This window comes from Rhinoraja longicauda, chromosome 2 (genome assembly GCF_053455715.1).
Source record: "Rhinoraja longicauda isolate Sanriku21f chromosome 2, sRhiLon1.1, whole genome shotgun sequence".
Taxonomy (NCBI): domain Eukaryota; kingdom Metazoa; phylum Chordata; class Chondrichthyes; order Rajiformes; family Arhynchobatidae; genus Rhinoraja; species Rhinoraja longicauda.
The window spans coordinates 33,892,209-33,908,537 of NC_135954.1; the positions used below are offsets into that span (position 1 = coordinate 33,892,209).

Genomic DNA, 16,329 nt, shown 5'->3' on the forward strand with positions numbered 1-16,329 from the left:
GTTGCTATGGTGCGGTGCGGCTCCACGCTGCTGAGGCAGGTGCGGTGGTTTGATTCCGTTTGTCGCTCGGGGACAATGGCGGGCGCGGGCACGGGCACGGGCACGGGATCGAGGACAATGGCGGGCGCGGGCGCGGGTCCGGAGCGGGAGCCCGGGGACCAGTGACAGTGCAGGGCATGGATGGTCGCAGCCACTGTCTGGGATGACGGGCTATTTCACCACACTCTGGGGAGAAGGAATGGGTGACCTTTCGGGTGGTGACCTTTCTTCAGACTCATAGTAAAGACCAGACCAAGTGGACCCGTTGGGCCCAAACGTCTCTTACATTGGTGCAGCACCCTCTCCTCCCACTCCCCTCCCCACTCCCCTCCCCACTCCCCTCCCCACTCCCCTCCCCACTCCCCTCCCCACTCCCCTCCCCACACACCATCCCCACACACCATCCCCCTCAACCCCCTTATCCTCCCTCCCTCCCCCTCCCTCCGTAGGAGATAGATTTAAACTTTAAAATGTGAATAACTTTAAAAATATAACAATATTTCATTGAAACGTCTTCCATTAGCACCAAAGGGACGACGGTGAGTAAGGTGGGCCTAAAATTGTCGCGCTATCATGTACCATTTTGGCTGAAGTTCAGGAACAAACAAACGAGAGTTTTCGTATATAGATGAAGGAGTGGGGGGCCTGGAAAAAGGAATTGATTGAAGTGACGAATGGCGTGAGAGATGGTCTTGCACATCACTTCAACTCGGGAGGGATTGGACTAGGGGGGATAGGATGGAGTCGTGGTACATGGAAATTAATTCAGTGGGACAGGAGCAGGCAGAAGCAATGTGTCTGTCAGGGCAGTTCTGTTTATGTATTTTGGGGAGAAGGTAAAACGGCTGTGCGGGGCTGGGGTACGATAAGGTGGAGGCTGTTAAAGGCAGACAGCCAGCCAGAAGTGCTAAAATCAGAAATAGTGGATTTACGAAGGGGAAATCATGCTTGACTAATCTTCTGCAATTTTTTGAGGATGTAACTAGGAACATGGACAAAGGAGAGCCGGTGGATGTAGTGTACCTGGACTTTCAGAAAGCCTTTGATAAGGTCCCACATAAGAGATTAATGGGCAAAATTAGAGCACTTGGTATTGGGGGTAGTAGGGTACTGACATGGATAAAAAATTGGTTGGCAGACAGGAAACAAAGAGCAGGGATTAACGGGTCCCTTTCAGAATGGCAGGCAGTGACTAGTAGGGTACCGCAAGGCTCGGTGCTGCGACCGCAGCTATTTACAATATACATTAATGACTTAGATGAAGGGATTAAAAGTAACAGCAAATTTGCAGATGACACAAAGCTGGATAGCAGTGTGAAGTGTGAGGAGGATACTATGAGGATGCAGGGTGACTTGGACAGGTTGTGTGAGTGGGCAGATGCATGGCAGATGCAGTTTAATGTGGATAAATGTGAGGTTATCCACTTTGGTGGCAAGAACAGGAAGGCAGATTATTATCTGAATGGTGTCAAGTTAGGAAAAGGGGAAGTACAACGAGATCTGGGCGTACTTGTTCATCAGTCACTGAAAGTAAGCAGGCAGGTACAGCAGGCAGTGAAGAAAGCTAATGGCATGTTGGCCTTCATAACAAGAGGTGTTGAGTGTAGGAGCAAAGAGGTCCTGCAGTTGTACAGGGCCCTAGTATGACCACACCTGGAGTATCGTGTGCAGCTTTGCCTCCAAATTTGAGGAAGGACATTCTTGCTATTGAGGGAGTGCAGCATAGGTTTATGAGGCTAATTCCCGGGATGGCTGGACTGTCGTATGTTGAAAGACTGGAGTGACTGGGCTTGTATACACTGGAATTTAGAAGGATGAGAGGGGATCTTATTGAAACGTATAAGATTATTAAGGGTTTAGACACGCTAGGGCCAGGAAACATGTTCCCGATGTTGGGGGAGTCCAGTACCAGGGGCCACAGTTTAAGAATAAGGGGTAGGCCATTTAGAACGGAGATGAGAAAAAACTTTTTCACTCAGAGTTGTGAATCTGTCCCAGAAGGCAGTGGAGGCCAATTCTCTGGATGCTTTCAAGAGAGAGTTAGATAGAACTCTTAAAGATAGCGGAGTCAAGGGATATGGGGTGAAGGCAGGAACGGGGTACTGATTGTGGATGATCAGCCATGATCACAGTGAATGGCGCTGCTGTTTCGAAGGGCCGAATGACCTACTCCTGCACCTATTGTATATTGATGTGTAGTAGGATTGTCATTTCAAAGATGCTTTATTACAAAAACTGTCAAAACTTTTACAAAACTGTCTTTGTGGAACATCGTAAAGTTGCAAATGTTTTTTGTTTTTTTTGCATCTCTGAGTTTTTTTTGTCGTAAATTAAATTTTACACCTTTTGACTGTCCTCTCATTTTCATCTAGCTCCCTCCCTGCTTCCCATACATCTAGTTTGGCTATGTGGTTCACCTCTCTTTACCGATAAGATATCTGCCTTGCAATTACTTTTTCCAGCAGTTGCTATTTTTGCTTTGTCAATTGAACAACCTATCAAAGTAGATGCGAATCTCTTAAGTATAAAGAGTGACATTTTAAACTTTTGATGCAACATAGAATATATGAATTCCATTGTTTAGTAGGTTAGATTTCATCCTGTTGACCTATGATAAATAATAATGCAAATATTTTGAATAAAATCAGTCATGAATTTGTTTAGCAGCGTTAAAAAAAATAATGATTTCCTCTTTGCAGTATGGCAACTTCATTGACAATGTTAGAGTGTATGTCCGTGGAGGGAGTGGTGGAATGGGCCTTCGTAAACTTGGAGGTGAAGGTGGGAATGGTGGGAATGTCTTCATTGCTTCGCAAGATGGAATGACCTTAAAGATGATCAAGGATAAATATCCGAATAAACGTTTTGTAGCTGGTGTCGGTGTTAACAGCAGGTATGATTTATATAAATACATACATACAAAAAAAATGTAATTACATATAAAACAGCAGTTAAATTTTGAAGCAACACCTCGTGGCACTGGAAAGCTCCCACAAAAACTAACTTTGCAAAATCTTCTTTCAATTTATGGATGAGCCCACCAGGACAATGTGCCTTTATGACCAAGTTAAGACTCTCACATTTTTATCAACTTTGAACCTGAAGGGTACAAGTGGCACTGGAAACGTGATAGAAACATAGAAACATAGAAAATAGGTGCAGGAGTAGGCCATTCGGCCCTTCGAGCCTGCACCGCCATTCAATATGATCATGGCTGATCATCCAGCTCAGTAGCCTGTACCTGCCTTCTCTCCATACCCCCTGATCCCTTTAGCAAAAAGGGCCACATCTAACTCCCTCTTAAATATAGCCAATGAACTGGCCTCAACTACCTTCTGTGGCAGAGAATTCCACAGACTCACCACTCTCTGTGTGAAGAAATGTTTTCTCATCTCGGTCCTAAAAGACTTCCCCCTTATCCTTAAGCTGTGACCCCTGGTTCTGGACTCCCCCAACATCGGGAACAATCTTCCTGCATCTAGCCTCTCCAACCCCTTAAGAATTTTACATGTTTCTATAAGATCCCCCCTCAGTCTTCTAAATTCCAGCGAGTACAAGCCGAGTCTATCCAGTCTTTCTTCATATGAAAGTCCCGCCATCCCAGGGATCAATCTAGTGAACCTTCTCTGTACTCCCTCTAAGGCAAGAACGTCTTTCCTCAGATTAGGCGACCAAAACTGCACACAATACTCCAGGTGCGGTCTCACCAAGGCCCTGTACAACTGCAGTAGAACCTCCCTGCTCCTAAACTCAAATCCTCTTGCTATGAATGCCAACATACCATTCACTTTCTTCACTGCCTGCTGCACCTGCATGCTTGCTTTCAATGACTGGTGCACCATGACACCCAGGTCACGTTGCATCTCCCCTTCTCCCAATCGGTCACCATTCAGGTAATACTCTGCTTTCCTGTTCTTGCCGCCAAAGTGGATAACCTCACATTTATCCACATTATATTGCATCTGCCATGCATTTGCCCACTCGCCTAATCTATCCAAGTCACTCTGCAGCCTCCTAGCATCCTCCTCGCAGCTAACACTGCCACCCAGCTTCGTGTCATCCGCAAACTTAGAGATGTTGCATTCAATTCCCTCGTCCAAATCATTAATATACACTGTAAATAACGGGTCCCAGCACTGAGCCTTGCGGTACCCCACTAGTCACTGCCTGCCATTCCGAAAAGGACCCGTTTATTCCTACTCTTTGCTTCCTGTCCGCCAACCAATTTTCTATCCACCTCAAAACTGAACCCTCAATACCGTGTGCTTTAAGTTTGTACACCAATCTCCTATGTGGGACCTTGTCGAAGGCCTTCTGAAAGTCCAGATATAACACATCGACTGGTTCTCCCTTATCCACTCTACTAGTTACATCCTCGAAAAATTCTATATGATTCGTCAGACATGATTTGCCTTTGGTAAATCCATGCTGACTTTGTCCAATGATTTCACCACTTTCCAAATGTGATGCTATCACATCTTTAATAACTGACTCTAGCATTTTCCCCACTACCGATGTTAGGCTAACTGGTCTATAATTCCCCGTTTTCTCTCGCCCTCCCTTTTTAAAAAGTGGGGTTACATTAGCTACCCTCCAGTCCTCAGGAACTACTCCAGAATCTAAAGAGTTTTGAAAAATTATCACTAATGCATCCACTATTTCTGAGGCTACTTCCTTAAGCACTCTGGGATGCAGCCTATCTGGCCCTGGGGATTTATCTGCCTTTAATCCATTTAATTTACCAAACACCACTTCCCGACTAACCTGGATTTCCCTCAGTTCCTCCATCTCATTAGACCACCGGTCCCCCGCTATTTCCGGCAGACGGTTTATGTCTTCCTTAGTGAAGACAGAACCAAAGTATTTGTTCAATTGGTCTGCCATCTCCTTGTTCCCTATGATCAATTCACCTGTTTCCGACTGCAAGGGACCTACATTTGCCTTAACTAATCTTTTTCTCTTGACATATCTCTAAAAGCTTTTGCAGTCTGTTTTTATGTTCCTTGCCAGTTTTCCCTCATAATCTATTTTCCCTTTCCTAATTAAGCCCTTTGTCCTCCTCTGCTGGACTCTGAATTTCTCCCAGTCCTCTGGTATGCTACTTTTTCTGGCTAATCTGTATGCTTCATCTTTTGTTTTAATACTACCCTTGATTTCCCTTGTTAGCCACGGATGCACTACCTTTCCCGGTTTGTTCTTTTGCCAAACTGGGATGAACACTTGTTGTAGTTCATCCATGCGACCTTTAAATGCCTTCCATTGCATGTCCACCGTCAACCCTTTCAGCATCAATCGCCAGTCTATCTTGGACAATTCACGCCTCATACCCTCAAAGTTACCTTTCTTTAAGTTCAGAACACTTGTTTCTGTATCGACTTTGTCACTCTCCATCCTAATGATGAATTTTGTGTACTGACTCGGTGTAATCTACTATTCTTATACTCTTGTACTTCATGTAGACCATCGTGCAAATCAACCACTCTTCCATGGGCTACATCTACACTTCACACTGCCCCAGTCTTATCACAGTCACTCCCTCTTCTCTCCTCTCCCATCAGGCAAAAGGTACAGACCCTTGAAAACACATACCTCTAGATTCAGGGACAGTTGCTTCCCAGCTGTTATCAGGCAACTGAGCCGTCCTCACACCAGATTAGAGTGTTGAATAAAATTTGTTTAGCAGCGTTTAAAAAATATATATTATTTCCTCTTTGTAGTATGGCAACTTCATTAATCCATGGATGTGGAGAGGATGTTTCCACTAGTGGGAGAATCTACGACCAGAGGTCATAGCATCAGAATAAAAGGATGTTCCATTAGGAAGACGAGGAATTTCTTTATTCAGTGTGGTGAATCTGTGGAATTCATTGTCCAAGAAGTCAGTAGATATTTTTAAGGCAGAGATAGATATATTCTTGATTAGTACAAGTGTCAAGGGTTATGGGGAGAAGGCAGGAGAATGGGGTTAAGAGGGGAAGATAGATCAGCCATGATTGAATGGCGGAATAGACCTGATGAGCTAGAATGGCCTAAATCTGCTCCTATCACTTATGAACTTCTGTACTTTTGTTTGACTTGATTGTATTTATGTATGATATATCTGAATCTGTTTGAATAGCATGCAAAACAAAGCTTTTCAGTGTACCTCAACCATATTGAGGCAGTATAGCGAAAGTTCACAAGGTTAATCCCTGGGATGGAGGGACTGTCATATGAGGAAAGATTGGAAAGACTCGGCTTGTATTGACTGTAGTTTAGAAGGATGAGAGGGGATCTTATAGAGATGTATAAAATCATAAAAGGACTAGACAAGCTAGATGCAGGAAAAATGTGCCCAATGTTGGAGTCCAGAACCAGGGGACACAGTCTAAGAATAAAGGGGATGCCATTTAAAACTGAGGTAGGAAGAAACTTTTTCACCCAGAGAGTTGTGAATTTGTGGAATTCTTTGCCATAGAAGGCAGTGGAGGCCAATTCACTGGATGAATTTAAAAGAGAGTTAGATAGAGCTCGAGGGGCTAGTGGAATCAAGGGATATGGGGAGAAGGCAGACACAGGTTACTGATGGTGGATGTTCAACCATGATCACAATGAATGGCGGTGCTGGCTCGAAGGGCCAAATGGCCTCCTCCTGCACCTATTTTCTATGTTTTTATGTGACAGTAATAAACCTAAAGCTGAAATAATCTGATTACTGTAAAAACGAGAACTGGAATCAGAAGTTAAAAATTAGAATGCAATAAAAATTACATACTGTATACTCAAAAACATTCTTCAAGCATTGAGAAATTGACTCACAATGGTGGAAATAGTTTGGAAAAAAATTGCATATAACCTTATCATCTCTAACTTCAAGTATGGTTGACGTTCAGTTGCATCAATTCCTGGAAACAAAATATTGTAATTTATTCTTTCATTGATTGGGATTGGTGTCGGCACTGTTGGCATTTATTCTTCGTCCCTAAATTGGCTCCTATGCCATTTTGGAGGATTTACATTAATTTAATTTGCTTGGCTGCTGTTGTGTTGCAATGTTGAGAGAAAATAACAAACAGGATGAAATGGAAGTTTTGTTCCTACAATTTTGTGTTTTTCTTTACAAATACTAAACCTTAACAAAAGAATAGTAAATATAATGGCCCACACAAAGTGCATTAAATAAAGGATCATACAGGTCTTAAAATGTCTGTAAGTTGAGTTTCTTCAAAGTACACGGATGTCATTAAGAATACTGAGGAAAAATTGAAACCATTATAAGTAATCCAGGTGATACCGATTCTCAGCTTTTGAATAGTTGAATATTCCCATGTTTTAACTGTTTCTCTTCCATATCTCTAGCATTCGCTCACTTAAAGGCTCAAAAGGAAAAGACTGTGAAATTTATGCTCCAGTTGGAATTTCCATCACTAATGATAATGGGAAAATAATAGGTAAAAAATCATCTTGTCAAAATTGATTATAGTCAAGGTCTGCTGAATTTTTCTTGTACAAATTATCCAGTTGAGTATTAGATTGTTAAATTAGCCTTTACAAATTCTCTTATTTGCTACCAAACATATCATAATTATAATAGTACTTTATTAGCCCAGTATGTTTTGCAACATACGAGGAATTTGATTTGCCATACAGTCATATCAATAAAGAGCAACAAGACACACAAATAATTTTTTAACATGAACATCTACCACAGCGACTCCCCCACATTCCTCACTGTGATGGAAGGCAAAATAAAAGTTAAATCTTCATCCCTTCTTTGTTCTCCCGCGGTGGGGGGCCTTAAACCTTCTGTTGCTGGGGCGATCTTGGCTCCTGCAGCCGGCAGTCAGGGCGATCAAGCTCCCACATTGGGGGGATCTCGGCTCCCTGTGCCGGGCGATCGGACCCCGGGTCGGGGCTAGCCGAACCTTCTTTGACTTTGAAGCTTTCCGACATCAGTCTCTATTCGAGACTGCGAGCTCCTTGATATTGAAATCCGCAGGCCGTGGTTGGAGCGTCGATCCCAGGCAAGGGATCGCAGGCTCTGATGGTAAGTTCACGGCCCGCGGTGGGGCTCAAAGCCAGTCTCGAGCAAGGCCACCAGCTCCATGATGTTAAGCCACAGAGCACCCGGAGATATAATCTGGAAAACAATTGCATCTCCAGCAAGGTAAGAGATTTAAAAAAAGTTTCCCTCGACCCCATCCTCCACCCCCCACATAAAGCAAACCAGAGAACATTAACACATACTTTTAAAACACAAAAAATAACAAAAAAGACAGGCAGACTGTTGGCGAGGCTGCCATCGCTGACGGCGCCACCTACTACGATTTATGTAGTTTCACGTGTTGCATATAAATCATAGTTTTTATTACTTTACAGAATAACATGAATTTTGTACATTTCACATCCATTAGCTGAAGAAGGAGACCATTTAAAATAAGGCAGCTCATATAAGTGAACAGTTAATAAAAGAAATACGAGCTAACATACTTTATTTAGTTGGTAAATTTGCAAGGAAGTATAGTAAAATGTCAATAATGCAGCACCCTTGAGTGCCAGAATAGCAATTTCCTGGATTATTGACCTATTTCACTTTTTTTAATGTTGATTAAATTGATTGAAAAATACAGCATAGAAACAGGCCTTTCAGCCCACTGAACCCATACCAACCATCGATCACACTAGTTCTATGTTATCCCCATATTCTCATCCACTCCATACACACTAGGGGCAATTTAGAGAGGCCAATTAACCTACAAACCTGCATGTCTATGGGATGTGGGAGGGAACTGGAGCACCCGGAGGAAAACCACACGGTCACAAGGAGAGCGTGCAAACTACATAGACAGCATCCGAGGTCAGAATATGTTGCACAGTAGTATGACAATAGTAAAATGTTCACTTTGAGGGAAAGCATCTGGACTGTTCTGATAAAATTTCCTGATGTTGTGACTTTTTGGGATGGTTTCATCTTATTTGTTCATAGGATGTGGTTGTAATTGACAATACCAGTATTTATTGTCTGCACATGATTCAATCTATATTTTGGTCATGAATGTTTGATCCATGAGTATTTTAAAATAAATAAGTTGCAATTGCTGTTGCTATTCTTAAAAACTTGAAGCTATTTTTTTCTCTCCAGGTGAACTAAATAAACAAGGAGATCGGTTAATTGTAGCCCATGGTGGTCATGGTGGGTCATTTAAGACTCACTTTCTGCCTTCCAAGGGCCAAGCTGGAATCATAAGAATGGATTTGAAGTTGGTAGCTGATGTAGGATTGGTTGGGTAAGTTTCTAATCTATCAACATTAATCAAGGGGCCAATTGTGTGAAAGGCAAATGATACCTGTCATTAATTCCTTGAATGAGATCGAAGGTATCACAAAATGCTGGAGTAACTCAGCGGGTCAGGCAGCATCTCAGGAGAGAAGGAATCGGTGACGAGACCCTTCTTTCGGGTCGAGACAAAGAAAGGAAGTAGATCGAGACTGGAAGACAGTGGGAGAACTTGGAAGGGGGAGGGAAAAGAGAGGGTCAGAGGGGCTATCTAAAGTTAGAGAAATTAATGTTCATATCGCTGGGGTGTAAGCTGCCCAAGCGAAATATGAGGTGCTGTTCCTCCAATTTGCGATGGGCCTCACTATGACACTGGAGAAGGCCCATGACAGAAATGTCAGACTGGGAGTGGAGGGGGAGTTGAAGTGCTGAGCCACCGGGAGATCAGGTTGGTTAAGGCGGACTGACCGAAGCTGTTGAGCGAAACGATCGCCGAGCCTGCTTTTGGTCTCGCCGATGTAGAGAAGTTGACATCTGGAACAGTGGATACAATAGATGAGATTGGAGGAGGTGCAGGTGAACCTCCGCCTCATCTGGAGTCGAGGGGGGAAGTAAAGGGATAGGTGTTGGATCTCCTGCGTTTGCAGGGGAAAGTACCTGGGGAGGGGGTGGTTTGGGTGGGAAGGGACGAGTGGACCAGGGAGTTACGGAGGGAACGGTCTCTGCGGAAAGCAGAAAGAGGAGGAGATGGAAAGATGTGGCCAGTAATGGGATCCCGTTGGAGGTTATGGAAATGTTGGAGGATAATTTGTTGTATACGCTGGCTGATGGGGTGGAGGATGAGGACAAGGGGGACTCTATCCTTGTTATGAACTGGGAACGCGAGAGCAAGAGCAGAGCTGCGGGATATAGAGGAGGCCCTAGTGAGAGCCTCATCTATAATGGAAGAGGCGAAGCCCTGTTTCCTAAAGAATGAGGACATCTCTGATGCCCTAGTGTGAAACACCTCATCATGGGCGCAGATGCGGCGAAAACGGAGGGATTGGGAGTAGGGGATATATTTTTTACAGGAGACAGGGTGGGAAGAAGTGTCAAGATAGCTGTGGGAGTCTGGGTTTGTAGTAGATGTCGGTCACTAGTCTGTCTCCTGTGATGGAGATGGTGAGATCCAGAAATGATAGGGAGATATCGGAGATGGTCCAAGTATATTTAAGAGCAGGATGGAGATTAGTGGAGAAATGGATGCAGTCAGTGAGTTCTGCATGGGTACAAGAGGTAGCACCAATGCAATCGTCAATGTAGCGGAGGTAGAGTTCGGGGATGGGACCAGTGTACGTCTGGCGGAGGAGAGTGTTAGTAGATGGAGATTGGCTGGTTCTACGGTCGAGGAAGAAACGGAGGGTTTCAAGACTATCCTTGTGGGGGATGGAGGTGTAGAGTGACTGGACATCCATGGTAAAGATGAGGGAGTGGGGGCCTGGACACCGGAAGTTATTGAGGAGACGGAGAGCATGTGAGGTGTCTTGGACGTAGGTGGGGAGTGATTTGACCAGGGGGGATAGGATGGAGTCGAGGTAGGTGGAAATTAATTCGGTGGGATATGAACAGGCAGAAACAATGGGTCTGCCAGGACAGTTCTGTTTGTGGATTTTAGGGAGAAGGTAACATCGGGCCGTGTGGGGTTGGGGAATGATAAGGTTGGAGGCATTAGAGGGCAGATTGGTGAGATCAGTGATAATATTAGTGATTAAGGTCTGGCGCTCGTCGGTGGGGTAATGGTCCATGGATAAGTATGAGGAGGTGTCTGAAAGTTGTCGTCTGGCCTTGGTCCAGTAGAGGTCAGCGCGCCAGACTCCCACAGCACCTCCCTTGTCAGCGGGTTTGAGTGGAGGGCTGTACGTTCAGGAGAGGAGAGGTTAGAGTGAGTCAGGGGAGTGGAAAATTTGAGGCGGTTGATGTCACACCAGCAGTTGGAAATGAAAAGTTCTCATGCCGGCAGTTAGTTCTCATCTGTTCATCAGTCGTTGCAGATTGTAGGTGAATGATTTAAAACGGTACATGCTTTAGTCGAGTGGATTACTAGGTTTTTTTCTGCATGCGGCTGGATTACAGAAGTTGATGTCAAGTTTCTTCTTTTGTAACTGAAAAACAGATTTTTCTATTAAATAATGGAATAATAAAATGTATTTTTAATATTTGTTATACACTTGAATTGTATTCCAAGTGAAGAGGATTATTTTTACAAAATGTTAATGCAGATAGAATTTGCTGAATACTCTAAAATAAAAGCTGTTCTGAAGCTAAAGCATTAATGTTTATTGAACTCGTAATTATTTCGTTTCATTTAAAGAATTACATTTAATCTCAGGTTGTATTGTTTCATTTAATTTGACCTTCATCATTTAAATCTTAAAATTATTTTTCATTCTGCAACTCAGTACTGGAATTATTCAGTTAATAAGTTTTTCCTATCAATTCCAGGTTTCCGAATGCTGGGAAATCTACACTGTTGAGTCAGATGTCTCATGCAAAACCGAAAATTGCAGATTATCCATGTAAGCGCAAACCGCTGAATTAATTTATTTTAGGATTTTTTTCGTCCTTTAAATAAGGGGGAAGAAACTTTAAACAATGTCTTCCTTTGAAACTTTCTCTGCGGCTTCTTCAATTTGGATATTAATTTAAGAATGCCTATAAATAATACAAAAACATTTACATCATCTACTATTTGAGGGTACCAGACAGGGCACAAAATTCCAGAGAAGGCTTAATCTGGTTCCAGTGCAAGATTATCGTATTTAACTGAATTGTCCTTGGATTACATTCACACAAATGCTGTGGGTTGACTTTGTGAACTAGCAAAGATAGAGGAACAAAGGTGATGTAAGCCATCCAAGCATGGAACAACATTCAGTGACAGGAGGTTTGTCTTTGTGATGTAGGGTTTTAATACTTACTTTAAATTGGTGGTTTATACAGTGCCCTCCATAATGTTTGGGACAAAGACCCATCATTTATTTATTTACCTCTATACTCCACAATTTGAGATTTGTAACAGAAAAAATCACATGTGGTTGAAGTGTGCATTGTCAGATTTTAATAAAGGCCATTTTTATACATTTTGGTTTCACCATGCAGTGTTTATACATAATCCCCCATTTCAGGGCACGATAATGTTTGGGACACATGGCTTCACAGGCATTTGTAATTGATCAGGTGTGTTTAATTGCCTCCTTAATGCAGGTATAAGAGAGCTCTCAGCACCTTGTCTTTCATCCAGTCTTTCCATCACCATTGGAAACTTTTATTGCTGTTTATCAACATGAGGACCAAAGTTCTGCCTATGAAAGTCAAAGAAGCCATTATGAGACTGAGAAACAAGAATAAAACTGTTAGAGACATCAGCCAAACCTTAGATGTACCAAAATCAACTGTTTGGAGCATCATTAAGAAGAAAGTGAGCACTGATGAGCTTACTAATCGCAAGGAGACTGGCAGGCCAAGGAAGACCTCCACAGCTGATGACAGAAGAATTCTCTCTATAATAAAGAAAAATCCTCAAACACCTGTCTGACAGATCAGAAACACCCTTCAGGTGTGGATTTGTCAATGACCACTGTCCGCAGACGATTTCATAAACAGAAATACAGAGGCTACATACACTGCAAGATGCCAACCACTGGTTAGCTGCAAAAATAGGATGGCAAGGTTGCAGTTTGCCAAGAAGTACTTAAAAGAGCAACTCAGTTCTGAAAAAAGGTCTTGTGGACAGATGAGACAAAGATTAACATATCAGAGTGATGGCAAGAGCAAAGTATGGAGGAGAGAAGGAACTGCCCAAGATCCAATGCATACCACCTCATCTGTGAAAAACGGTGGTGGGGGTGTTATGGCCTGGGCATGTATGGCTGCTGAAGGTACTGGCTCACTTATCTTCATTGATGAAGCCACTGCTGGTGGTCGTAGCATAATTAATTCTGAAGTGTATAGACACATGCTATGTGCTCAAGGTCAAACAAATGCCTCAAAACTCATTAGCCGGCATGACAATGATCCCAAACACACTGCCAAAGCAACAAAGGAGTTTTTCAAACTAAAAAATGGTCAATTCTTGAGTGGCCAAGTCAATCACCCGATCTGAACCCAATTGAGCATGCCTTTTATATGCTGAAAAGAAAACTGAAGGGGACTAACCCCAAAACAAGCATAAGCTAAAGATGGCTGCAATACAGGCCTGGCAGAGCATCACCAGAGAAGACACCCAGCAACTGATGATGTCCATGAATCGCAGATTTCAAGCAGTCATTGCATTAGGAAATGCAACCAAATTCTAAACATAACTACTTTCATTTACATAACATTGCTGTGCCCCAAACATTATGGTATCCTGAAATGGGGGGCTATGAATAAACGCTGCTGTAATTTCTACTTGGTGAAACCAAAATGTTTAAAAATGGCCTTTATTAAAATCTGACAATGTGCACTTTAACCGCATGTGATTTTTTTTTCTATTACGAATCTCAAATTGTGGAGTACAGAGGCAAATAAATAAATGATGGGTCTTTGTCCCAAACATTATGGAGGACACTAAGACAAACGTCAATTCACTCCAGCGGTTCAGAAATACTTAATTGTGTCATATCTGCCTGGATAGTCTTGATCTGTTTGCTGTATTTCCCCATGTTGTCTTCCACTTTGAGCACCAAGCACCAAGTGGAATTTATTTTTCTACAGAAATGTGATTTAGGATCCGATTATTACACCATAACACCTTTTTGGCCAAATTCACATTTAGCTACTATCCTGGCCATTTCCTTTTCTTTCTTCATATGTCATGGAAGCCCAGACATATCGGCTTAAGAACAGTTTGTTCCTCAATACTATCTGAATATAGTTTGTTCCCAAATACTATCCGAATACAGTTTGTTGCCCAATACTATCCGAATACTGAACTTCTCTCCTTTTTCACACCTCAACCTCATTCAGCTATTAAATTATTGTAATTTAATTTTTTTGGACTTTTTTAGATTGTACTATAATCATGCACCATTCTGCTGCCTTACACTCTTTGCTGTATTTATCATTATTGTATACAAACTGTTTATTCTGAGCTTCATGCGAGCAAAGAATTTCATTGCACGGTGCAGATGACAATAAATTAATGTGAGTTTAAATTATTCTCTTTTGTATTTATTGTTAAACTTGCTTACCTTTATGTCTTTTTAATTTTTAGTCACCACATTGAGACCAGAAATTGGAATGTTATTATACAGTGATTACAACCGGGTGAGAATTGAAAAGCATGATATTTTGTAATTTTTTTGTTCATTTCATGATAAATTAGAAAACACGAGTGACTTCCTTTTGATTTAAACTAAATATGATCAGAATTTACTGAGCACTTCTATAGGAAAAATATCATTATTACAAACTACAAATGATTACAAATCTCCTTGTTGGGCTCAAGTGAATTTGGAAGCATACCTGACAATCTCCTCACAATCACCATATCCTTAAGTAGAGCTGCAGTGGGACTAGACAAGGGATAATATCATTTCCAAAAACTTAGCTGGATGAGCCCAAGAATCTGCAACAGAAATAATGACCCATACTTTTTCCATATTTGTCAAAATGCAATATCTTAAGGATGGAGGCTTTATAGTGCTGCAGAAAGTCAAGCAATTTCACAGGTTGAGGGGCCTTGGTTCAATTCTTGTCCGCAGTATTGTCTATGTTCTCACAATGGCTGCTTGGATTTCCCCACAGCTGCTCCAGGTTCCGCCCACATCCCAAAGACATGTGGGCAGGTGAGGCCTAATTGATCACGATACATTTCCCTATATGTAGTTGAGAGGGAGGATTAGCATAATGGGTGATTAATGTGCAGCGTGGACCCTATGGACTAAGGGGCCTGTTCCTGTATTGTTTCCCTCTATGGCCGCTGGTTGGTAGGTTAATTGCCCCTCATGTAGATGGCCTGTGAAGAATCAGAGGGTGTTAATGGGTGAAAGAATAACTTGCAAGGAAATAATAGTGAGGATGGGATTGATAAAATTACTCGGAGAACTGGTTAAGACTGAGTGAGCTAAATAGCCCCTGGTAAAATAATTATGACAAATTCCAATGCATTTTACCTTTATTTCAATCATTGAACAGAATAGAGAGATGCACATTGATTTATTATGTGCTACATATTGATGATGTTCACAACCTTTTACATGTTCTATTTCCTCACAATTCAGTTACTGGTAAAACATAACATGTTTTGTTATAACAGATATCAGTGGCAGATCTGCCTGGTTTGATTGAAGGCGCACACCTAAATAAAGGAATGGGTCACAAGTTCCTTAAGCATGTAGAGAGGACCAAGCAACTACTTTATGTGGTCAGTAAGACAATTATTTAAAAAAATATTTAATCATATAATTCTCGATCAAGATGCAATATTTAACGTACTTAATCCATTTAATCCTTTATGAATGTTTAAAATTTAAATTCATTTAGAATTATATGGCACAAAAACTGTTCCTTCAGCACAACTTGTCCATACCGATCCAGTTGCAGACCTGATTTAGTCTAATTTACTTATATTTGGCTTATAGACCTTTAAACCTTTCCGATCATTATACCAGTCCATATGACTTTTACACATTGTAATTGTACTCGCCTATACAGCTTCCTGTGGAAGCTTGTTCCATAAACCCATGACCCTGTGTATTGAAAATGTTGCCTTTCAGGTCCCCTTACAATCTTATTTTAGACTCCCCTATCCAAGGGAAATGACTAACCGTTTACCTTATCTATGCCGCTCGAGGTTCTTTAGGTTCAGGTTTATTTTGTCATGTGCACCGAAGAACAGTGAAAAGCTTTGTTTTGTATCCAAATAGAACAAATATATCATACAATCAAGTCAAACTCAAGAACAATAGATAGTACCACAGATAAAGTCCAATGTCCACACTGGGACTTATCCACACTAGGACAGTATCCTAGCCTATGGAAGGATTGTTCAGAAGCCTGATAACGGAGGTGAA

At 42.0% G+C, this 16,329-nt stretch overlaps 1 protein-coding gene across 2 annotated transcripts in view; it reads left to right on the forward strand.

The window, feature by feature from the left end:
• The window catches only part of gtpbp10 (GTP-binding protein 10 (putative)), a 24,663-nt gene continuing 8,334 nt past the window's right edge, over positions 1–16,329 (forward strand). The window contains exons 1-7 of one of the 2 annotated variants that reach the window (XM_078416896.1): positions 1–39; positions 2,739–2,932; positions 7,378–7,469; positions 9,161–9,305; positions 11,777–11,850; positions 14,529–14,581; positions 15,573–15,680. In XM_078416896.1, the coding sequence (XP_078273022.1) occupies positions 7–39; positions 2,739–2,932; positions 7,378–7,469; positions 9,161–9,305; positions 11,777–11,850; positions 14,529–14,581; positions 15,573–15,680 (699 nt within the window). In that variant the 5' untranslated portion in view covers positions 1–6. Of the gene's footprint in view, positions 40–148; positions 579–2,738; positions 2,933–7,377; positions 7,470–9,160; positions 9,306–11,776; positions 11,851–14,528; positions 14,582–15,572; positions 15,681–16,329 lie in introns of those variants that run through there. The other variant, XM_078416905.1, reaches the window with a different exon arrangement.